Here is a 25,129-nt window from a genome sequence, read left to right on the forward strand (position 1 = left end):
GAAGGTGGAGTTGAGGCAGAAGATCAGCCATGTTCTTGTTGAATGGTGAAGCAAGTTCAAGAGGCTGAATGGCCACCTCCAGCTCTTAGGATATCATTGTGCCCAGAATCCTGCACAGCTCTAGTCATTGGGGTTGGGGGGGTGGGAGGGGGAGGGAGGGTCAATGATTTAAGGCAAGGCTCTGGCTGAGAAATTATGAATCAGTAATTTGCTGTATTACGTTCTGAGACAGGCACAGTGATCTTGCAGGAGGTTCGGTCTGTCTTCAAACTGTGTGCAAACCCAAGTCACAACACAGGCACACGCCCCCTCTACACACACTCGCGTACACATCCACACAGATACACACAAGCATTGACAATGGCAGTGCTGTCCTTTCTCAGGTTAACTGAAGTATGATAGGGAGTTTGCTGGAACAACGCACTTTCGACCCCCAAAAGGCTTTGAGGAACCTTTTGAAGGTGCAGGGGTGGGGGGGGAGGGAGGGGAGGTGGTGGGCATCTGCAGTAAGGTGGGTGGGTTTGGGTGCAGCAATTACAGAGTATGAGGGCACGATGCCGGATGGGCCGGGGGCAACGTTCTGTGACTAACTCAGAGGTTGCGAGCTGGGATAGAGCTACCCTCTCTGCACTAACACTTTGTCTTTCAGCACACCATTAACATACCATTTGCCTTTGTTCCATGACCTTCTGGTCAGTTATTCTCTGTGACCTTGTCCTATCAACACCTTCTCTTTTGTTATCTCTTGCCCCACCACCGTCCCCCGCCCCCCACCGCCTCACTTGTTTAAAACCTTTTACATTTCTAATATTTGCCAGTTCTGATGAAGGGTCACTGACCTGAAACGTTAACTCTGCTTCTCTCTCCACAGATGCTGCCAGACCTGCTGAGTATTTCCAGCATCTGCAGTGTTTTGCTTTTATTATTACGTTAGAGCTAGCAGGGATCAGGAGTGTTCGATGCTGACCCTGGGAACAACAACAAAAATAAAGTGAAAGAGTCATAGCAAGCTGGGGCCTCACCATTTGAGCAATCAAACACAGGGCTTGGTCTTCCAAAGAAATTGACCTGAGGGATGGATGAAGTGGAAAAAAGATAAAGCTACTAATTGTACAGACATTAATATTGACAGTGAGTGAAAAACAATGTTAGCTGTCAGTTATAGAAGGATTGATCCAATGTTTTATAACCTATGGGGAATATTTTAAATTATACATAAGTGCTCTTTTGCCCATTGTACAGAAGGACTTGAGCTGTTGTCAATCTCCTTTATTAAAGTGTATAAAGATTACGTGAGCAATTCCATTCTAAAATTACAGATTAAAGTTTTGAAAGTTTTTAGTTAAAGCTGGTGATCAGCCTTTGATAGGAGCAGGAAATCATCCTTTTTCCCAATTTTTTATGTCCCCTTTTTCCCTAACCCCCACTGCCAACCCCCGCCCTCAGATCTCAGGAGTGACCCTGATGTCCAGACCACTCCACTCCAGAGACTTGGGTACACAATCCAGGCTGACACTCTCAGGGCAGAGCTAAGGGACTGCTGCATTGTCAGAGGGGCTGTCTTCCAGATGAGACTTTAAACCAATGCCCCATCTGCCCTGACAAGTGATCCCATGACACCATTTTGAAGAAGAGCATTAAGAAGATGACCCGGACATTATCACAGTGCTGTTTGTGGGAGCTTGCTGTGCGTAAATTGTCTGCTGCGTTTCCTACATTACAACAGTGACCGCATTTCAAAAAGTACTTCATAGGCTGTAAAGCACGTGGGATGTCCTTAGGTTGTGAAAGGCGTTCTAGAAATGCAAGTTCTTCCTTGTTTTTTCAATTTTCTGTCAGGTTTTATTAAGCCTTACTGAAAATGTCTTCTAAAAAAGCACTAGCGTGGGTCAACAAAACATGTTCTCGCTTCAAGGGGGCCCGGTCATGAAGGCAGGAATGATGCAATGATGGCTTGGGGTGGGTTCGACATCCTTCCTGCAAACTTAGTGTCGATTGGCTTGATTGCTGAAGTTCTACAATGGGCATCGAGGGGTTAAGTGTAGCCCCCCCCCCCCCCCCCCACCCAATGGTATGGGAAGCAATGAGGTGCATCATGTTATTATTGCACTGTTAATAAGTAATTCTGCCCTTTGGAAAATACAGTGTGTTTGTTCTTTGTATGTTGCTTATTAATATTGCATTATGTTCTCGTTGTCTCCCTGGTCTTTATCACGGACACATTTTGAAGTCTATTAAATGAAACAATCTTTCAAATTTCGGCAGCAACAACCTCCATTTATATAGCACCTTTAACGTAGTAAACCATCCCAAGGCAGTTCACAGGATGGTAATCCGATAGAAAAATTGGCAACCTGAGCCACATGAGGATATATTGGGCCAAGTGACTAAAAACTTGGTCAAAGAGGTAGGTGTTAAGGAGCATCTTAAAGGAGGACAGAGAGGCAGAGAAGGTTAGGGAGGGAATTCCAGAGCTTAGGGTCTCAACAGTTGAAGGCTCAGCCACCAATGGTGGAGCGAAGGAAATTGGGGATGTACAAGAGGGCTGAATTGGAGGAGAACAGAGATCGCGAAGGGTAGTAGGTCTGCATTATGCATTGTAGCTCCCACGATTATTCCATCCCTTGGAACTTTCTCTCCAGCTTTCTCTCCATCTTTTCACACTTGTTGCCACTGTGGTAGGGTCCACAGGCCCCCATCTTATTCTGGTTCCATGTCAGAGTGGCCCATCTTCATATGCGAGTCTAGGCAATGAGTGTCGGCAGACTATCCGACCACTGAGGGCATCGCTGCTGAGCCTGAGAGCCATGAGAAATGCCAATGTCTGGAATTCCTCTCTCAGCAGTAGTTTTCTATTGGAATGTGAATTCCACACATCCTCTTGACACCTTTGGAATATTGGACCAGTTTTCTGGATAGTGAGATCACCTGATATGCAGAGCAGGCTTTCAGTGGGTTATCCACCTGTATTGTAAGGTGATGCAAGAGGTCCTATAACTGTCAAGGCAATGTACAAGGTCCTATATGTGACAAGATGTCCTTTTAGTGGAAATGTTGAGCAGGGGTTCTTTACGTAGCAAGGTGTTACAGGAGGTCCTATATCTGGAATGATTCTTCAAATACCTCTTTTGTACCCCAGGATGTTACAGGGAAAAGTGGATCATCTAAGAGGGATTACCGCTGTAATATCTCTCTCTCTCCTTATGGCAACTTTGCCTTGTCTTTCACAATTTTATTGATATTCAGCGCAGCTCTGAACTCACCTTTCGCTCCTCTTAAATTCCCAAACGCTTCTTCCTACACTCTGTCCTTCTTCCCCACCGCTGTATTAACTTGAAGACTCTACACTGTGTGCTACTCAAATTTTAAAACAACCGTACCAGTCGGTTCTGGTCTTCAGATTATAAAATGGATGCAGAGGCACTGGAGAAGGTGCTAAAAAAGATTTACAAGGATAATACCAGAACAGAGAGAGTACGACTATCAGAAAAGGTTCAACAGGATGGGATTCTTTTCTGTAGAAAAGAGAAGGCTGATAGGGGTCTTAAAAAATTATGAAAGGGTTTGATAGGGTAGACGTAGAGAAAATGTTTCTATTTGTGGTGGAGACCAAAACTAGGGTCTATAAATATAACAAATCCAATAAGGAATTCAGGAGAAACTTCTTTACCCAGAGAGTGGTGAGAATGTGGAACTCGCTACCACAGGGAGTGGTTGAGGTGAATAATATCGAGACATTTAAGGGGAAGCTGGATAAACACATGAGGGAGAAAGGAATAGAAGGAGATGCTGATAGGATGAGATGAACAGGGGTGGGAGGAGGGTCATGTGGAGCATAAACACCAACATGGACATGTTGGTGCAAATGGATTCTACCTGAGCTGTAAATTCTACATGATTCTATATAAGGCTCTAAACTAGGGAATTCACTCAGTGCTTCCTTCTTTCTACAAACCACAGATCTAAAAATGCAGCCTTTAACTTCACAATTTATCTCAGGTCTTCGAGTCAAATCTTGGTAGGCTGGCCTTGATCCTTCACCTGAGTTGACCAACATACAAAAGGTTGGAAGTAAAGCAGCCGCCTCTGTGTCAGCCTCACTAGGTGGGTGAGACATGACACAATGCATGCTGGTAATGCTCCGTGCCTCAAGGAAGATGTGGACAGCTCCCTGGAGAAAGAAAGACATACATTCCTATAACACTTCAAGACCACAGGAAATCTCAAAGTGCTTTACAGCTAATGAAGTGCTTTTGAAGTGTACTCACTGTTGGAATTTTGGAAACAGAGCAACTAATTTTGGGAACAGTGAACGCCCACAAACAGCAACCCAGATAATCTGTTTGTAGTGATGTTAGTTAAGGAGTCAATATTGGCCAAGACACTGGGTTAACTCCCCTGCTTTTCTTCAAGTTAGGATAGTGGGATCTTTTACATTCACATGAGGAGGCAACAGACTCTCAGTTTAACATCTCATCTGAAAAACAGCACCTCTGATGGTGCAGCACTCCCTCGTCAGCCTTGACCTTCATACTCAAGTCCTGGAGGGGAACCTGAAAATGCACAATCTTCTGACAAATAGGCAAGAGGACCACCCACTGAGGCAACGCTGACACATGAAGATCCCTGAGGAGAAGGTTCCACCCAAATGGGATTGTGCACACACTGGGTTATTTTAGGTGAGTCTAGGATTGTGGTGTGGGGTGATTGTAGTATTCTGTGATTTAGCTGAAAAGTTGGTGAATCGGCGACATGTTTTGTTGCTATCACGTTGTGTGAGGCTTTAACGCTGTACAGAATGTACTAGGAGAATTTGCATCTAATTATTTAAATGCAGAATCTCCGCTTGCTCAATGCCTGCACTGGAATAATTTGGTGCTAGACGACTGAAAAAAATATAAAATCTGAGGCTGCATCTGTTTCTTTATTTTTGCTCTTTCGATTTTCTCGACTGGCCCTGCCCCTCGAAGAAACTGACCCCAACAATGGGGTGTGATTTCATGGTCACCAGAAACCCTCAATTGACCCTTCTTCAGAAAAGTATCAGGCATGGTTTGGTGGGTAGTGCTTGTGAGTCTGGGTCACAACACAACTGGTTTAAGTTCCAGTCCTGGTAGTTGAGCACAAAGTCTAGACCGACTGCCATCTTTTGGATGAGATATTAAACCAAGGCCCATCTGCCCTCTCCTGCAGATGTAGAAGATCCTATAACTCTATTTTGAATAAGTGCAGGGAAACTCTGACTAGTGTCTTAGCTAATATTAATCCTTCAGCTAACACATAAAACAGCCAATCTGGTCATTATCACATTGCTGTTTGTGGGACCTTTCTTCAGGCAATATCCTACATTACAACAATAACGACACTTCCAAAGAGCTTCATTACCTGTGAAGCACTTTGGGACATCATGAAAAGTCCTTATATAAATGCAAGTTCTTTCATTTTATATTGCTCGTGATGTCCTTCTGTCACTCTGGACATGTCACATTACCAAGTAACCTGTCAACTATATACTGGTAAACCACTCAATCTTCAGACCTATGGTGTAAAAATTCTTCAGCAACATTTAATTAAATTGATGCTGAGGCTTGTCACTGAACATACAGTTGTCAACCTGCTGAATTATTGGGTTTTGATTGGTTCAAATTAAAATTTCCATTTGAAGCAACAATCCAGGACTTTATCATCGACATTTCTTTCAGAAACCATTATTCCCAAAACTCGATTTTAGGACTCCTCCAGTCTGACAATGCTCCACGTTCCTCCGATTCTAGTTTCTTGTGCTTTCCCCCACTTCCTTCAGTCCACCATTGGTAGCTGTGCCTTCCGCTGCCTGGGCCCTAAACTCTGGAATATTCTCACTAAACCTCTCACCTCGCTCTCTTCCTTTAAGATGGTGCTTAAATATCTACTTCTTTGATCAAGCTTTTGGTCAGCTGCCCTAATATCTCCTTACATGACTCAGTGTCAATTTGCACCCTCCTGTGAAGTGCCTTGGGACATGTTACTATATTAAAGGGGCTATACGAATGCAAGTTGTTTTTGTATCAGCATTAAAGTTCACCTACATCAAGCAGTATCTTTGAAGCTTGCCAATTCTTCAAGAACTGAATGCTTGCCCAACTCAGTGCTGTAGTGTGTATATGTAGTGCTTCGTCATATACACTAGGAGGTCCCAGTATCAACACCAACCTTGAGCCAGGGCAATAGTTGGCTTCAATGTTGTGTGAAACAAATAAACTGAGATGGACACCACTGACCTTGAGCAACTTAATCAGTGTAGAGTGAATATGCTAATGAGCAATGATAATGGATTTTGGCCTTGAAGGCTAGATGTAAAAAAAAATTATAAAAGATTAGTTGTAGTGTAGGGCCCTCATCAAAGAATGTAAAACATTAAATAATATAGATAACCAAGAATATAACTTCAAATTAGGGCTGGGTAATAGGATCAGCAAGGTATGAATTTAAATTAATGATTATATTATATTATAGTAAGGAAAAGTCTTGCCCATGGCATACATTTCCTGTTATGGTGATTTTCTGTCAATATTTGCCATCTGTTATGTTAACTTTTCTCATTGAATGTTGCCCCATCAACAATCAGACAACATACACTATGGCACTGATAGATTATTTAAAATTTTGTATAGGTTATTGTGATTTTGGTTACAATTTTCTATTCATGACCCCCCCCCCCCATTGTAAATTGCTATGTCAACAGTCATGGTCCAATCAGCAACTCTGGCCACCAGGTGACTCTGTGGAGTTTTTTTCTATTCACTCATGGGATGTGGGCATCACTGGCCAGGCCAGCATTTATTGCCCATCCCTAATTGCCCTTGAGAAGGTGGTGGTGAGCCACCGCCTTGATTTGCTGCAGTCCATGTGGGGTAGGTAGACCAACAGTGCTGTTAGGAAGGGAGTTCCAGGATTTTGACCCAGCCACAGTGAAGGAACAGCTGATATATTTCCAAGTCAGGATGGCGTGAGACTCGGAGACAAACTTGCAGCTGGTGGTGTTCCGATTTTGTTTGATAATGTTCCTGTGAAGCACCTTGGGACGTTTTACTATGTTAAAAAAAAAACACTTAGGAATTGGTCAGCTTGTTTTCACATATCACATAGCCCCAGAATTCTGAATTCCTTTAAGGTGGTTGGAGAGGATTCTAGCACAAATGTGGAAGATTCTATAACTCTGGAATGAACTAGCCAGTTAAGGAACAGAGTTCAGCTCCAGGCGACAATGCAAAGGGGGTTTGAAATATTATAAAGTCCTTCAGCTCTCTTTTGACATACTATTTCCTTCCTCCAGCGAGATCAGTAAATTCTGGAAAGACCTGCTCTTAGTTTTGAGACTGCACCAAATATTTCAAATCTACCATATTCCGCACAAGCTTTAAAAAGCTGCGGTATTATTCACTAAACTCAGTTCATTATGTATTCTGTAGAGATGCTTTATGTGTTTTTGTGCAAATTCAAAATCCAATTAAAATTTTAATAGTTTTTTTAAAAAGCCCAAACTCTTTGATTCTATCCCAGTATTGTACTCACTCCTGGGTATTAATTATTCTCTCTATAAAGCACCCCAAAGCCCTCGATTAGATTCCAGTCTGCAACTCACTCCCAGGTATCTGTTACCATATATATATAAAGACCATCTGAGACTCTTGATTAGATTTAACTCGCTCCCATATTATATCCCATTTTATAGATTGCATGACCATCTGGGGACCCCCAAAATATACCATTATCATTGTTAATCTGTTTGCTTAGAGTAGATTTGGACAGGACAGACACGATATGTTTGAAGCAGGTTTGGAAAATAATTTCTGCAGATGCATTGTCAATCTGTCTTGTGAGACATGCAGTAAATATTCAGTGCCGAAGTTCAGTCGAACACCCATTCCATGTTGTGCTGTTGCTAGCAGGTCTTTATCAATGCATTTAGTTGAAGGGGATGGATTTAATCGTTGAAAAGGACGATTCACGGTGTGTTCTATTTAATGCTGGGGGGACAGTAAATGGTGATTGAACATACCTTTAAAGATCTGTACAACGAGCTCTTGCAGCTAGATTGACATCACTTCCTCTGGTCTGGCTATTTAAACAAATCCCTTAAAGATCCCAAGCGCCTTCAGACCATCACTATACCGGGGAGAGGACGGAGGTGTCTTCATCCCACCCCCCACCCCCCCATCACTTACCCTCTCTACCTGCACCAAACCCTCCCATTGATCTTCAAGGTTTTTTTTTTATTGTTTCTGTCACTAATATATTTATAAATATAAATTCCTTCCTCACTACCCACACCCCCACCCCCCCCCCCCCCCCCAAAAAAATCCCTATTATCCCTCAGCTCCAAACTCCAACAGCATTCTCAATTCAAGATGATTTCCAAGGGTTTTTTAGCCTGGATTCTGTTCTGTTACCATGGTAAGTTTGTATTAAAATTAATATGATTGTGATTTTTTAAAAACGTGTTTCCCAAATATTGGGATAGTGAAATCTGCCTGTTCAATGCGAGCGGTTCGGTAATTATGTTTACTGGGCATAGGCTGTTTAAATATGCAAAAGTTTAGATTTTCAAGGGTTGTTTGCTTAGCTCGTTCATTCTTTCATGGGGGAAAAATGCAAGTAGTTTCCAAGATTCACTTTCTAAATCCCCTTATCCTGAGGCAGAGCATCAGAATCCGCTTTCAGCACCTTGGACAGAGACACCTTCCCCGACACCTCTCTCCTCTATCTCTCCCTCTTCCTCCTCTCCTCCCCCCACCCCCCCCCCCCCCCCCCCATCCCTTCTGTCTCTCTCTCCCTGCCCCTTCTCTCTCCATCCCTCTGTCTCTCCTTCCTTCTGTCTCTCCCCCATTCCCCCCCCTCTGTCTTTCTGTCTCCATCTTTCTCCATGTCTCTCTTTTTCTGTCTATCTATATTTCTCTCTCTATATCTTCCTGTATCCCTCTATCGCCCACCCGAGTATGTCTGACCGTCTCTATTTCCCTCTCTGTTTCTCTCACCGTTCTCTCTCTCTATTCTCCCTCTTTCTCCGTTTCTCTCTGTTGTCTGTCCTCTATCTTTCTCTGTGTCACTCCGCCTCTCTCAGGTAATCGGAGAGAAATATATAAAAAAAAGGACACGCAGATGGAGTCACACAAAGTGTTAACTTTACAATCCCGGGTTAAAGAAACGGTTGAAAATAGGTAAAATGATCGAATGACAGCAGAGTTTAAGAGCTAAGTCTCATTTCCTTTGCAAATGATTATTTTTGTCTTGTCGATTATTACGGCCAACCTTTTCGTGTGTGACGATTATTAAAATGATTTCTAGCTCTGGTAATAAGTTAGACTGGAAACAGCTTGATCCGGATCAGCGGATCGGGCTGATGTGTTGATGACTGTGATATGTCCCCTCAATACACCTTCTCTCTAACCTGCCTGGTTAATGAACTGTGTGCAAAGAATATTCCAGTAAATGTATATTTGTATAAAATTAAAACAGGCCTCAGAGACCTTCAGATGGAGAGTTCTCAGCTTGTGTTTTTTTTTAATCAAAGTTCACTTTGTAGAGATCTGTTTGGGTCCATACGGTTAGATAGTGAGGGATGGGGTAAGTGTTACTGGAACAGGCACAGGGCACATGGAGGTACAGAGATAAGAATCCAGAGCAGTGACGGTAGCAACGTGAATGTTGCTGTTTTATTCTGGTGATTATATTAATATTTAGGCTATTACAACAACAACTTGTATTTACATAGCACCTTTCATGTAATAAAATGTCCCAAGGTGCTTCACAGGAGCGTTATAAAACAAAATCTGACACCGAGCCACCCGAAGAGATATTGGCGCAGATGACCAGTAGAGTGGTCAGCGGTAGGTTTTAGGAAGTGTCTTAAAAGAGGAGAGAGAGGTGGAGAGATGGCGAGGTTTAAGGAGGGAATTCCAGAGCTTAGGGCCCAGGCAGCTGTAGGCACGGCCGCCAGTGCTGGAGGCTTTAAAATTGAGGATGCTTACGAGGCCGGAATTGGATGAGTGGTGAGATTTCAGAGGGTTGTGGGGCTGAAGGAGGTGACAGAGTTCGGGTGGGGTTGAGGCCATGGTGGGGGGATTTGAGAATTTTAAAATGAAGGTGTTGCCCAACAGCAGGCCAGTGTGGGTCAGCGAGCACAGGGGAGAGGGGTGAATGGAACTTAGTGCAAGGTGGGAGATGGGCAGCAGAGTTTTGGTTGACCTTAAGTTTATGGAAGGAAGAACTTGGGAGACTGGCCAGGAGTGCAGTGGAATAGTTAAGGCCAGAGGTAACAAAAAACATACATGAGAGTTTTAGCAGCAGATGAGCTGAGCTGGTCAGAGTTGGGTAATGTTATGGAGGTGGAAATAGGCATCTAAAAGATAGCACCTCAGACAACAATGCTCCCTCACTATTGTACTGGGAGCATCCAGATTACATACTGGAGTGGGATTTGAACCTACAACCTCTCAGAAGGTGAGAGTGCTACCCACTTAAACACAGCTAAGATAATCTGAAGTCCAGACAGTGTGGGAAGATTTCTAGGGCCTGGAGCTAGTGTTATAATTGACAGCCCTGCCATCAGTATTGAATACAATGTCAATGATTGTCAATGCATTGTTATTTTTCTGCTGCAGTGAGCTGCCGCCCCCTGTCATCTGAACTGGAGAAGGAAGATGAGAAGGTAAATAGTGAGTTCTCTTGGTTTGGCTGCATCCTTGTGGTTTAAAATGTCCACCCCCCAACCCCATATTCAGCCTTTTAAAGCCCAAGCTTGACTTCTAGTCACTACAACAACAAGAAGTTGCATTCACATAGTGCCTTTAATGTAGTGAAACATCCCAAGGTGTTTCACAGGAGCATTACCAGATAAAGTTTGACACTGAGCCACATAAGGAGATGTTAGGAGAGGTGACCAAAAGCTTGGTCAAAGAGGTAGGTTTTAAGGAGTGACTTAAAAAGAGGAGAGAGAGAGAGGTGGAGAGGTTTAGGGAGGGAATTCCAGAGCTTGGGGCCCAGGCAGCTGAAGGCACGGCCGCCAATGGTGGAGCGATTAAAATCGGAGATGCTCAGGAGGATGGAGAAGCGCAGAGATCTCGGACTGCTGTGGGGCTGGAGAAGGTTACAGAGAGGGAGGGGCGAGGCCATGGAAGGATTTTAAAAGAAGTTACGGGAATTTTAAATTTGAGGCATTGCGGACAGGGAGCTAATGTTGGGTACTAATTCCCCATTGATCTCCTCTCCAACTCTTCTCTGGGGATGTCCTGTGGACCTCAGCTCTTCAGCCAAGTGTCTGAATTTTTTCTCATAAGCACCATTTTTGTAATTATTTCAGTGTTAATGAGGTACTTTATAAGTGCAAAAAGTGTAATAATTTCGCACCTCAGAGATGGTAGTGGTGAGGAGGGGAGAAAAAAGGAGGGGAATGGAAGAGAAGGGAGGGGATTAGAGGGCATAGGAGGGGAAAGGAGGGATGGGAAGGGGAGGTGAAGGGAGGGGTGTGGTGTGGAGGAGAGAGGATAAGGGGGACAGCAAAGTTTTCGATGTGTTACGTGATGCTGAGGCACAGTTGCGAAGGTCCTCATTACAAACTCAGGTCTCTCCTGAGCTGTGCTTCATGAGCTACAGTCAGACTCAGAGTGAGACAGGGAGGGGCAAACATCAGCTAGGATTCCTACTCCTGGTCTCCATCCTGCACTTCATCCAGTTGTTCAGCCATTTTCCCTGGAATCTTCTCTTTCCTCACCCTCTCCCCACCCTGAAGGTGCAGAGTCTCTGACACCTTGGCCAAGTGTCTATTCATCAGGGGTGAGGCAGGGTCCTCAACCTTGTGGGGGTGGGGGTTTCACATTTTAGCCCACTCCTGAGTTCTTTGAGACCAGATTTTTCCCCGAGGCCCTTAGCAACACTGGACACCTGGGATGCCCAGTGTTGCTGGGGTTTAAATGTCAGGTAACATGTTGCATGATGTATGGCCTCATTTGCATGTCATTATAATACATCCCTCCTCATGCCCCCAGCGCTCCTGCAGGTACACCAGTGGATATGGTATAGGAAGTTTATGGCCTAGGCCACAGACCCCTCCCCACATTTTCTGGAACATTGAAGGTTAGGGTGGGGGTGCTGGAGAGTGATTTGATCGCGGCTTTTAGGATTTTGAAAGAAATTGATGAGGTAGCAAGAGAGAAACCTTTTCCACCGGAAAACCAGAGCCAGCTCATTCCAGGGAGAAGTTAGGAAACACTTCTTTAACTCTCTCCCACAAAAAAGCAATAGATTAATCTCAATTAATCATTCTAAATTTGATAGATTTTTGCTAATCAAAAGTATTAAATAATATGAAGCAAAGGTGGGTAAATTGAGTTAAGATCAGCCATGATCTAATTGAATGGTGGAATAGGCTCGAGGGGCTGAATGGCCTCCTCCTGTTCCTATGTTCTGGCATCTGTAGGTGTAATTTAACTAGCTCTGTGTATTTCTGTCTCTCTCTGCAGGTTACCAGGTGTATTGTCGAAGTGATCTCAGATACACTTTCCAAACCCTACCCAATGCCAGTCAGCAGGAAATGCAGCAAGATCCTCGAAGAAGGTTGAACTATTTCTCAAATACTTTCTTCCTATGTTTCTTTGCTTTCTTTGGGTGTAAAGATAAGCCCAGCAACTACAGGCCAGTCAGTTTAACTTCGGGGGTGGGAAAACTTCTAGAAAAATAATTTGGGACAAAAATCAATAGTCACAGGGACAAATGTGAGTTAATTAAGAAAAGCCAACATGGATTTCTTAAGGGAAAATCATGTTTAATTAACTTGCTGGAGATTTTTGAGGAGGTAACAGAGAGGGTTGATGAAGGCAATGCTGTTGATGTGGTGAACATGGACTTTCAAAAGGCATTTGATACAGTGCCATACAACAGACTTGTGAGCAAACTTGCAGCTCATGAAATAAGAGGGACGGTAACAACATGGATACGGAATTGGCTGAGTGACAGGAAACAAAGAGTAGTGGTTAATGGAATTTTTCAGGCTGGAGGAAGGTTTGTAGTGGAATTCCCCAGGGATCAGTGTTGGGACCCTTTCATTTCCTGATATATATTAATGATCTGGACCTTGGTGTACAGGACACAATTTCAAAGGTTGCAGATGATACGAAACTTGGGAGCATTGTGAACTGTGAGGAGAATGGTGTAGAACTGCAAACGGACATAGACAAGTTGGAATGGGCAGACAGGTGGCAGATGAAGTTCAATGCAGAGAAATGTGAAGTGATTCATTTTGCTAGGAAGAACATGGAGAGACAATATAAAATAAAGGGTACAATTCTAAAGGGGGTGCAGGAGCAGAGGGACCTGGGTGTATATGTGAATAAGTCATTGAAGTCACAGGTTGCGAGAGTGGTTAATAAAGCATTCAATGTCCTGGGCTTTATTAATAGGGGCAAAGAGTACAAGAGGAAGGAGGTAATGTTGAATTTATATAGGACACTAGTTCGGCCTCAGCTGAAGGGTTGTGTCCAGTTCTGGGTGCCGCACTTTAGGAAAGACGTGAGGGCATTGGAGAGAGTGCAGAAAAGATTCACGAGAATGGTTCCAGGGATGAGGAATTTCAGTTATGAAGACAGATTGGAGAAGTTAGGACTGTTTTCCTTGGAGAAGAGAAGGCTGAGAGGTGATTTAATAGAGGTATTCAAAATCATGAGGGGTCTGGACAGAGTAAGAGAGAAACTGTTCCCACTCATGAAAGGATCGAGAACAAGAGGGCAAAAATGACATGAGGAAAAACTTTTTCACACAGCAAGTGGTTAAGGTCTGGAATGCGCTGCCTGAGTGTGTGGTGGAGGCAGGTTCAATTGAAACATTCAGAAGGAAATTAGACTTACGGGGAGAAGGCAGGGGAATGGAACTGAGAGAATTGCTCTTTTGGAAGCCAGTGCAGATACGATGGGCTGAATGACCTCCTTCTGGACTGTAATGATTCTGTGATTTTTCTCTCCCCTTTTTTCATGAATGTGATGGTTCATTTCTTCTACAATATAGTTCAATGGTCGCTGGTTCCTCTCTGATTGTACACTGTCTCTGCATCTGTCCCTGTCTCTCTCTCTCTGTGTATTCTGTCTCTCTTTGTTTTTCTCTCCCTCTCTGTGACTATCTCATTCTCTGACTCTCTCTTTCCTCTCTCTCTCTCTTTCGCTGTCTCTCTCCCTGTCTCTGTGACTATCTCATTCTCTGTCTCTCTCTCTGTCTCTCTCTCTCTCTGTACTGTGTCTCTAGCTCTCTCTGTCTCAATAACTATCTCATTCTCTGACTCTCTCTCTTTTCTCTCTGACTCTTTCTCGGTCTCCCTCTATATTCTATCTTTCCTTCTGTATTCTATCTCTGACTCTTTCTATCTGTATTCTGTCTCTGTGTCTATTTCTCATTATGTTCTCATTTAATTTCCTTTGACTGTACTTTTATGATCTACCTGATCCTTCTCAGTCTTGTTTGCTTGTGTCTCATGGAAATGAAACTGCAACGACTAACTCTGACCTTTTATTTTCCTTGGTAGACGAGCGGATTCTGGCCATGGTGCGTCACCAGAATCTTCTGAAGGAGCTGCAAGAACTGACTCATCATGGTACAGTAACCTCAACGATTGTCCAATTTATAGAATAAAGATTAAAAAGTAGACTGGGGTAAAAATTTCAGTCTGGAAATTTAATTTGAAAGTAATTATCTAAAGGCAAGTATTGACTCATTACTTGCAGGTCTCACAGGGGAAGATGGAGAAAGTGTTGAGGGGAGTAAATGTGTTCAGTGAGTAGCACTTTCTCTCTGACTCCCACTCCAGGAACTTAAGCACAAAAGTCCAGGCTGACATTCAGTGCAGTACTGAGGGAGTGCTGCACTGTCAGACGTGTTGGCTTTTGGATGAGATGTTAAACCGAGGCCCTTCTGTCTGTCCTCTCAGGTGGATGTAAAATATCCCATGGCACTATTTCCAAGAACAGCAGGGAAGTTCTCTCCGGTGTTCTGGCTAATGTTTATCAACATTGCTATAAACAGATTATCTAGTCATTATCACATTGCTGTTTGTGGGAGCTTGCTGTGCACATTTCCTACATTACATCAGTGGCTACATTTCTAAAAGCACTTCATTGGTTGTAAAGTGCTTTGGGATGTTTTTCTTATCGAAAGCGCACATTGTAAGCAAAGATTTATATTTATTGCCGATGAATTTCCTGTGGCTTTTCCCATGGTAAATCAGAATGGGAAATGTTAATAGAAAGTGTGATCAAAAATGGCCACAACAGGAAGTAAGGTTTGTGGACATACTTAATTTAATTTTTCTCTAAACAAGAAAACTGTTAAGTACAATTACTTGAAGCTGCGACAGGATGGATCATTCCTGAACTACATTTTCTGTCTGTCCATCAGTCTCTGTGTCCATCTCTGTATGTCTCAACCTCTATCTGTCTATCTCTTTGTCTCGGTCTGTCCCTGTCTTTCTGCTAGTCTCTGTGTCTGTCTCTTTGTCTCGGTCTGTCCCTGTCTTTCTGCTAGTCTCTGTGTCTGTCTCTGTCTCGGTTTCTCGGTCTGTCCCTGTCTTTCTGCTAGTCTCTGTGTCTGTCTCTCTGTCTCGGTCTGTCCCTGTCTCTCTGTCAGTCTATTTAAAAGTCCTACATCTAGGGTGTCAGTCATACTTTAAAAATTGGCACTTCCGCCAATCAGCTCACAGATCCAGCAACAATCTTAACATCTGTCAGCAATGGCAAATAGTCTCTAACTGACCTAGAGACACACTGGGAATTTAGCAGCAGTTTCCACTCTAGACATAAACTTCCTTCAACAGCAGCCTTCAATTGACCTCAGGATACACCTATTCAGAGCACAAAAGGGAGAACATGACAAGTGGCCTTAAAGGGACAGGCCACTTAAACAAAGCTCAGCCTTAGTGGCAGTCCACTATTCTCAAGGTACTACCTTTACACCTGCAAAGGTGTAAGGAGTAATATATTGCGGGTATATAACTCAGCCTTCTCAGAAAAAAATTCTTCTCAGGGCAACACTGGAAAGACCACATTAATTGCCCAGCCTTCATTGAGCTCAGGTGGTGCTTGTTGCCTTCAATGGAGTGGCCTGATTGGCCTCTTCGGAGGGCATTAAGACCCAACCACATAGTCTTTGACTGGAGTCACATGTAGGCCAGATCAAAAAGGCAGTGTTAGGCTCCCTTACCCAATGGACATTAGTGAATCTGTTGGATTTTTCAGACAATCCAGTAGCTTTCATGGTGCTAACCCATGGATGACCAGATTTATTGAATTCAACTTCATAACTTTCCATGCTGGGAGGTGAACTCGCAACCCTTTGCTAGTCCAGCACTGTAACCACTAGACTCTAAACCAGCTTCAGTTCTTTCAAAAGAGCATATCACTAAACTTACCATTAGCAACTCCAATACAGATCCCCCCTTTTTATTTTTAGTTATTTTTTCTTTTTTATTATTTATTATTTTTCATTTGTTTATTTTATTTCAGTTTGTTTCATCATTCATTTTTTTTACCATGTGCCTACCCATTGTTTTTTTCATGTTTGTGCTTTGGGCCAGAGCTGTACATTTTTCTGTCAATTAACACCCTCTCTGCACTAACGCTTTGTCTTTCAGCACACCATTAACATACCGTTTGCCTTTGCTCCATGACCTTCTGGTCAGTTATTCTCTGTGACCCTGTCCTATCAACACGTTGCCTTTTGTTATCTCTTGCCCCATCCCCGCTTTATTTGCTTAAAACCTATTATATTTCTAACATTTGCCAGTTCTAATGAAGGATCACTGACCTGAAACGTTAACTCTGCTTCTCTCTCCACAGATGCTGCCAGACCTGCTGAGTATTTCCAGCATTTCTTGTTTTTATTCCATTATAGATCATTTTGCTGTATCAGATGTTCTTCAACTCTCACTTTCTCTATCCACAGAGGAGACTAGAGAGAGCTCAGCCAAGAAAAAGTCTCTTGAAAGCAACAAAAGAGGGAACGACCCAGAGGAAGAAAGTGTAGAATGGAATGAAGAAGACTATGTAGAGAAGAAACACATGTTGGACAAGAAGGGAGGAAGTACTGAGTGGAGGGACAATGTTGGTAGCCGAGGAGGAGACAATGCTAAGACGGATATCCCTTTAAAGAGAGAGGAAGACATGAAGAAATATGAGGACAGTGAAGAAGAAAACATGAAGGAGCAACATGAATATAAAGGTATTAATGGTCAAGATGACACCAAGGTACCCATGCGTAAAAGTGAAGAGCTCAGTGAGGAAGATAAGCAAAGTCTTGAGAAGAGACAAAGAGACTCATCTGAGGAAGAGGATCGAATATCCAAAAAAGATGAGCAGGAAGACCGTGATGTCCTCAAGATAGGTGAACTGATTGAGCAGATCGCCAGGGAGGAACTGCAAGATGAAGATGACAAGAAAGTCGATGAGAAGCATCACAGCAAAGAGTACAGCTCAAAAGAAGGTGACTTTAATAAGAGAAATGAGGAAGAACTGAGAAATGTTGAGAAACGAGTTGAAGAAAATGCCAGTGATGAAGAAACTGATCAGTTTGAAGCTCAAGGAAAGAGAATCAAGATCTTCGATCCCAACACCCATCTGCATGAGACTGATGACAAACATTCCCCTGAGAAGACGTTGCAGGATAATAAGAGACATCATCGCCTGGAAGAAGACATGGACCTGAAGAGACATGATGATGACCTGGAGTACCTTCAGAAGAGGCACCATGATTTTGAAAACCAAGAAGAACAGAAAAAGGGGGAGGAGGAGGAGGAAGAGATCGAGGAGGAGGGACAGGATGAGGGAGAGGAGGAGGAAGAAAGGAAATTGAAATATGAGGTGAGTATACAATTTTTTTCTTGTGTTTCTCCTGAATCTCCAGGTGACAGAGATAGTTACAGGTCTTCAATGCTTTTCGTCATTCCTCAGAGGGAAAATGGGTTCCTTCAATTCAAAGTAATTCTTCATTCATATTGCAACAGTGCTGCTTAATTTCCACTCCTGCACTTGACCACATACTTTAGGCTGACCCTGCTGTGCAGTGAAGAGCATTGGAACACTGAAACAAGAGATGACCATTCAGCCCATCATACACCTTCTGCCAATCAATTAGATCATGCCTGATCTGTATTTAAACTCCATTTACCCATCTTGGTTCCATAACCTTTAATACCCCTACCCAAAAAAAAAAAATCTATCAATCTCAGTTTTGAAATTTCCAATTGACCCCACCAGCCTTAACAGCTATTTGGGGGACAGAGTTCTAGATTTCCACTCCCCTTTGTGTGAAGAAGTGCTTCCTGACATCACCCCTGAATGGCCTGGCTCGAATTTTAAGGTTCTGCCCCCTTATTCTGAACTCTCCCTCATCAGAGGAAATAGTTTCTCTCCATCTACCCTATCAACTCCTTTTAATCATCTTAAACCCTTCAATTAGATCACCCCTTAATCTTCTATATTCAAGGAAATAGAAGGCTGGTCTATGTGACCTGTCCTCGTAATGTAACATTTTTAGCCCTGCTATCATTCTAATGTGCTGTATTGCTCAAGGTGTCATCTTGCAGATGAATTGTTAAACCAAAACCCCAATATTTTAATATTCTGGCCGATATTCCTCCCTCAGTACCACCAACCAAAAGAAACTACTAACTGGTCATTTAACTAATTGTTTCATTGTGGGATCTTGCTCTGTATAATTAGTTTGCCCTGCTATCTTCCTACTCCAGAGCTCAAATTCCCTTCTATCGATTGGAAAGCTTCCTGGAATGTGTTGAGCATGGGATTATAGACGTTACAGACGCAGGTCCTTCTTCCCGTAACAGGATCATCTATTGGCAACACCATCGACAGGATTTGCTGATTCTAACGGGAAGTGGGGGGGACAATACTCATTCAACATTTTGTCTGGACAGTGTTGTTAGATCCATCGTCAGGCAGAGTTCAGATGAGGCACAGTGCTAACAAATCATTAACAGCTCAAAGGGCCCCATGAACCTCCTCCCACCCGACTTCATCTCACCTTCTAATCCTTTCTCCCTTGTGTGTTTATCTAGCTTCCCATTAAAGGCATCTGTGCCATTCACTTCAACTACTCTTTGCGGTACCGAGTTCCACATTCTCACCATCCGAAGAATGTTGAAATCTTGCCACATCGCTCCCTTCATTACTCCCACACACACACACTTCATTGGGCAACAACACCCTCTCAAATTGGCTCCGGGCAGAATCTGGCCCCTCTACAGAATGGACAAACCAACTGAATTTGGCACAGTGGGTAATCCCAGCAAGGGTGTCACTGTTCTCAGCAGCGCTGTTCAATGACATGTGGTCCTGATTAAAATGGCTCAATTCAGAAAGAAAGGACTTGCGTTGATATATCACCTTTTACATCCTTCCAAAAACATTTCACAGCCAATGAAGTACAGTCACTGTTGTAACGTAGGAGGTGCAGCAGCCAATTTGTGCACAGCAAGCTCCCGCAAACATTGTGATAATGACCAGACCGTCTGATTGAGGGACAAATATTGACCAGGACACAGGGAATAACTCCCCTGCTCTTCTTCAAAATAGTGCCTGGGATCCTTTACGTCCACCCGAGAGGGCAGGCAGGGTCTCGGTTTAACTTCTCAAATGAGAAACGGCACCTCTGACAGTGCAGCACTCCCTCAACGCTGCACTAGGAGTGTCAGCCTTGATTTTTTTGCACTCAGGTCTCTGGAGTGGGACTTGAACCCACAACCTTCTGACTCAGGCGAGCGCGCGAGCAACTGAGCCCTGGGAAATTCACCGCTCCCTTGAACTTTCAATGAGTGACTAACTTAAGAAGTGTGGCTTCTGGCCAAAGTGTTACTTTAAATGCAACTATCTGCAGCTGGGCCAAGGTCCCTGGCTCTTTTCCAACAAACTGCAGAGCTGCCAAGGCTGTAGGCTGATTTATTGGATAATTGAATCATTATTGCACTTGAAGTGAGCTCCTCAGGATAGCAGCACATTGAATTTGCAATTAATCGCTCACAGTTCACATGTTTCTATCCACTTGCCTTCAAGTTACTATGATGTGTGTTTGCCAGAGTCGAGTGTTTGGTGCATCTTTGCTGAGCGAGGTTTCAGATTTAGCGCAAATGAATGAGACAAACTGTAGATGCTAAAGATTCACATCAGAACCATCTGGGTTTGACAGAAAACAGGTGAATGTTTGGTGGGTTCACCTGTAGGAATGGAAGTTAAGTGGAACTGGTTAATAGGACTAACAAACTGGGGCAAGGGATTGACAATTGGGGTTTAGGGAAATGAATCAAGGGAGAAATTGGGGGAGGAGGTGGGGGGAGGAGGTGGGGGGGAGGGGGAAGACACAGGGAGAGGGAACACCACAATTTTTTTTTTATTCATTCATGGAATGTGGGCATCACTGGCTAGGCCAGCATTTATTGCCCATCCCTCATTACCCTTGAGAAGGTGGTGGTGAGCTGCCTTCTTGAACTGCTGCAGTCCATGTGGTGTAGGTATACCCACAGTGCTGTTAGGGAGGGAGTTCCAGGATTTTGACCCAGCGACAGTGATATATTTCCAAGTCAGGATGGTGTGTGACTTGGAGGGGAACTTGCAGGTGGTGGTGTTCCTATGCATCTGCTGCCCTTGTCCTTCTAGGTGGTAGAGGTTTTGGGTTTGGAAGGTGCCTTGGTGAGTTGCTGCAGTGCATGTTGTAGATGGCACACACTGTAGGCACAGTGTGCTGGTGGTGGAGGGAGTGAATGTTTAAGGTGGTGGATGGGGTGCCAATCAAGCGGGCTGCTTTCTCCTGGATGGTGTCGAGCTTCTTGAGTGTTGTTGGAGCTGCACCCATCCAGGCAAGTGGAGAGTATTCCATCACACTCCTGACTTGTGCCTTGTAGATGATGGACAGGCTTTGGGGAGTCAGGAGGTGAGTTACTCGCCGCAGGATTCCTAGCCTCTGACCTGCTCTTGTAGCCACAGTATTTACTTGGCTGGTCCAGTAACATTTCTGGTCTGAAGAGTTATAAATGCAGATTAGATTCACAAGAGAGACGGTTAATTGGTGGAACAACCATCGATAATCATGCTTATGAATGTAACTGAAAGGTTGTGACAGAGAATTAGAGGTTTAGAGGAGAAAAGACAATCAAGCAGAAAATTAGCTTTCTTCTGAATTCAGATCCAGGTCAGAAGAGTTGCTGGAAGGACCTACATGCATATAATAGATGAAAGGAGAATTTTCATTTCTATAGCACCTTTCCTGACCTCAGGACATCCCAAAACACTTCACAGCCAATGAAGTACTTTTGAAGTGTCATCACTGTAATGTAGGGAAACGGTGGGTTAATGATCCCATGGCACTATTTCAAAGAAGAACAGGGGAGTTCTGCCTGGTGTCCTGACCAATATTTCCCCCTCAACCAACATCACAAAGAACAGAGTGCTGTTTGTGGGATCTTGCTGTGTGTAAATTGGCTGCTGCGCTTCCTACATTACAACAGTGACTACACTTCAAAGAAGTACTGCATTGGCCGTAAAGATGTCCTGAGGTCGTGAAAGACGCTATACAAATGCAAGACTTTCTATTGACACTGCTGTTGGAGGTGGACGTTTGCCCTGATATCTATTTTATAATTCCCTCCCCAGGAGCACAAACTGAAGAACCTTGTGGAGATTGAGAAGGAGCTGAAGAAGGTTGCTGAGAAGCTGAGGGATATTCGACGGGGCTAAGGCACATCCACAAGAATGCACAGTTCCCTTACATTGTTTATCATGCGCTTAACTGTACACATTCCCTCCTCTATTTAGCTGGCTATGTACTGTTATAGTCCAAGGCTTTAAGCTTCAAGGATGGAGTGCAGTAGTGCATGGTGCAGTAATGCAGCCTTTTGTTCGTCATTTATAATTGGCAATGTCACCCATTTATGAAAGGATTGGATTTAGAAGAGAGAAAAAAAAAATCTAAAAGCCATAAATCTTCCCTTTTTAAAAAAAAAAAGACCTCCCTGGGTGTTGCTCCTGCACAGTCAGGATGAAGCTTCATCTAATGGTGGAAACCTAAATGGAGGATATACTTGCCTTAGCAGGGATGCAATGAAGGTTTGCTGGATTGATTACTGGGATAAGAGAGTTATCCTGTGAGGAGAGATTGAGTAGACTGGGTCTCTACTCTCTAGAGCTTAGAAGAATAAGACTTGATATCATTAAAACATACGAGATTCTGAGGCAGCTTGACATGGTAGATGTTGAAGAGTCCAGAACTAGGCGGCAGAGTTTCAGAATAAGGGCGTGGCCGTTTGGGACTGAGATGAGGAGAAATCTCTTCACCGAGTGTTGGAATCTTTGGAATTCTCTATCCCAGAGGGCTGTGAATGCTCAAAATCGGAGAGCATATTCAAGACTGAGATCGATAGATTTTTGGATATTAAAGGAAATTAAGAGAAATGGGGATCGGCCGGGAAAGTGAGCTGAGATCAGCCATGATCGTGTTCAAAGGTGCAGCAGACCCGAGGGGTCGAATGGCCTACGTGCAGATGCGGCCCTGACTGTGCATCACAGAATGATGATGGCTCTTCTTGCCTCCAGCCCTTTAGACAATCACCATAAAATCTGTCTGCTGGTTATTGACTCTTCTGCCACTGGAAATAGTTTTTCCTTAAGTACTGAAGGGATTAAACTTGTATGGGGAAAACTTATCCAAATATCGTCTTAGATACAAGGATAAGGGAATAGCAGTTGCTGGTAAGAGGCGGGCACAGGAGTAAAATTTACCCCTTTGACATGACTGCCTCTTCCAAATTAGGATCTTGCAAAAGATGTTACCTCGACAACAAAACAATGGAGCTTCTAAATAAGAAAGACCAGAAATAATCCTGGATAAAATAACAAAAATATCAATCATTTGACATAAGGATTTATTGGTCTTTCTGGATGAGGTCAATGGTGGAAAAGACCCAATTTAGCTGAAGAATGCTGTGGCGTGGGAAAGTGTTGAGGACAGGAAGTCCTAATGAGCCAAACTTTCACCTTTCAACTCAGGAAGCATTTGGGCTCCACACTACAGGAAGGACGTGAATGCTTTAAGAGAGGGTTTAACACAGCTTTACTGCAATAAGGAAGTACAAATAAAAAAACCCCTGAAAATTAAAACTAATCTCATTACTAAAACGCCAATTGAAAAGAAACAAATTTGAAAATACAGTTGCATGTTTGGAATGACTTTGCCCGCACTAGGAACAGGAGTAGGCCATTCAGCCCATCGAGCCTGCTCGACCATTCAATACGATCATGGCTGATCATTCACTTCAATGCCTTTTTCCCCCACACACAATCCCCATATCCCTTGATGTCATTTGTATTTAGAAATCTGTCAATCTCTGCTTTAAACATACTCAATGGCTGAGCTTCCACAGCCCTCTGGGGTAGAGAATTCCAAAGATTCACAACCCTCTGAGTAAAGGAATTTCTCCTCATCTCAGTCCTAAGTGGCTTCCTCCTTATTTTGAAATTGTGTCCCCCGGTTCTAGACTCCCCAACCAGGGGAAAGAGCTGCATCTACCCTGACTATCCTTTTAAGTATTTTGTAGGTTTGAATGAGATCACCTCTCATTCTTCAAAACTCTATAGAGAATACAGGCCTAGTTTCCCCAATCTCTCTTCATAGAGCAGTCCAGCCATCCCGGGAATAAGTCTGGTGAACCTTTGTTGTACTCTCTATGGCAATAATATCCTTCCTAAGGCAAGTTACCCTGCACGCTGTTTCCACTGATTAGAATATAAATTGCAAATCCCTACCACCATGAAACATGGCTGTTAAAACTGTATTGTTGGACAGATGCAATTTGGTCTCTACATTCTGAGAATGGATAACATGAATTGCTTTGTCCCTTCTGAACCGAGGGGTTGACTTTTCTTTCAATGTGGGACTTTCATGTGAACCATTGAGCAGCCAAATAAGCAGAGAGGCAACTTTCAAACCTCCCTCAATGGCAACAGCTATTAGCACCATGATTCAGTCACTCTACTGTGGCTAAGTCTTAAAATTTGTTGTTATTGGGGAATTAAGTTCAAAATCTGCTTTTAATTGCCTGCAGTGTGGAGCGAGGGACAGGGAACAACTTGTGTCTGTGCCCTTAATGCACATTCTTGTACCAATCTTGCCAAAGTCTACCAAAAGCAGGACTGAAGAGTTGGTGTGCGCGGTGGGCTTGAGTTCTCGATTTGCTCATGATAATAATGGAGGCCCCATCCCCACAGATCCAGAAGTGAGGTGAGCGAGAGAGGAGTCGTCCTCGACTTTAAAAGGAATAAAACAGATGTTTTGTCTGCTGCCTTACATCTTAAGAAGGTAGCCCCTTCCAAATAAAAAAGGCCAGCCACTGATCCGAAAAAGACTGCCACCCGTCCAATTAACCTACTTTACACTGTCGATATGTTGCTATGGAAACCCGACAAGAGGCCTAAAAGGTATCACCGAGGATTGATCCAGAGTTAAGTCATGTCAATGGCACAATGGAGATCAGCACTGCAAAGCTGTACTAGCGAGCTGGGCTGAGGTTAAACTGTCCTAATGGGGGCCAGAAACGTGGCCTCGTACTCGCAATCCAAACTCCCAAAAGCATCCAGTTTCCATTGTGTGTGACATTGCCATTCTCTGACTGTTATATTAATATTCTCTTTCCTGATAACTGTACCTGTCCTATTAATAATTATTATGGATTTTCTTTTTTTTGAATTTTAGGTTTGTTACCATAGTGATAGAAGTAATTTGTATTCCCAAAGGTGCCCGAGGCGAATCTCTCGCAGTCACTGGCACAGTTTGGTTCATCATTACACAATGTATTTATAACCAATAAAGTGAGACACAATAAATCCAGTTCAACAACTACCGCCCACGTCTCCAAGTTGTTACTGTGTTTTACTTCCCTTTGTTTAATTTGTTGATCTTATGCAACGTGAAACCATGTGCTTTAATGTTAAGGTGACTCTTCGACAGAGGCATTTGCTCAAATTATTTGGTTCGGGATGATAGATGGTCTTTTACAAATCGCTATGGAAGCTAAATTGCCAAATCTGGTTGGGCCTATCCCCGGAGGTGTTGT

General features: G+C 43.4%; 2 protein-coding genes across 2 annotated transcripts in view; both read left to right on the top strand.

Annotated features, from left to right (window-relative positions):
- sars2 (seryl-tRNA synthetase 2, mitochondrial) overlaps window positions 1-25,129 on the top strand; it is a 189,583-nt gene that overhangs the window by 51,285 nt on the left and 113,169 nt on the right. The gene's annotated exons all lie outside the window — the stretch shown is intronic.
- On the top strand, window positions 5,458-21,758 carry LOC137353151 (chromogranin-A-like). The gene is made up of 7 exons (XM_068019198.1): window positions 5,458-5,516; window positions 8,360-8,436; window positions 10,644-10,690; window positions 12,501-12,594; window positions 14,549-14,617; window positions 16,960-17,873; window positions 21,675-21,758. The coding sequence occupies exons 1-7, from the start codon at window positions 5,458-5,460 to the stop codon at window positions 21,756-21,758; spliced, it is 1,344 nt and encodes a 447-aa protein (XP_067875299.1).

The sequence above is a fragment of the Heterodontus francisci genome, chromosome 40 (genome assembly GCF_036365525.1).
Source record: "Heterodontus francisci isolate sHetFra1 chromosome 40, sHetFra1.hap1, whole genome shotgun sequence".
Classification (NCBI taxonomy): domain Eukaryota; kingdom Metazoa; phylum Chordata; class Chondrichthyes; order Heterodontiformes; family Heterodontidae; genus Heterodontus; species Heterodontus francisci.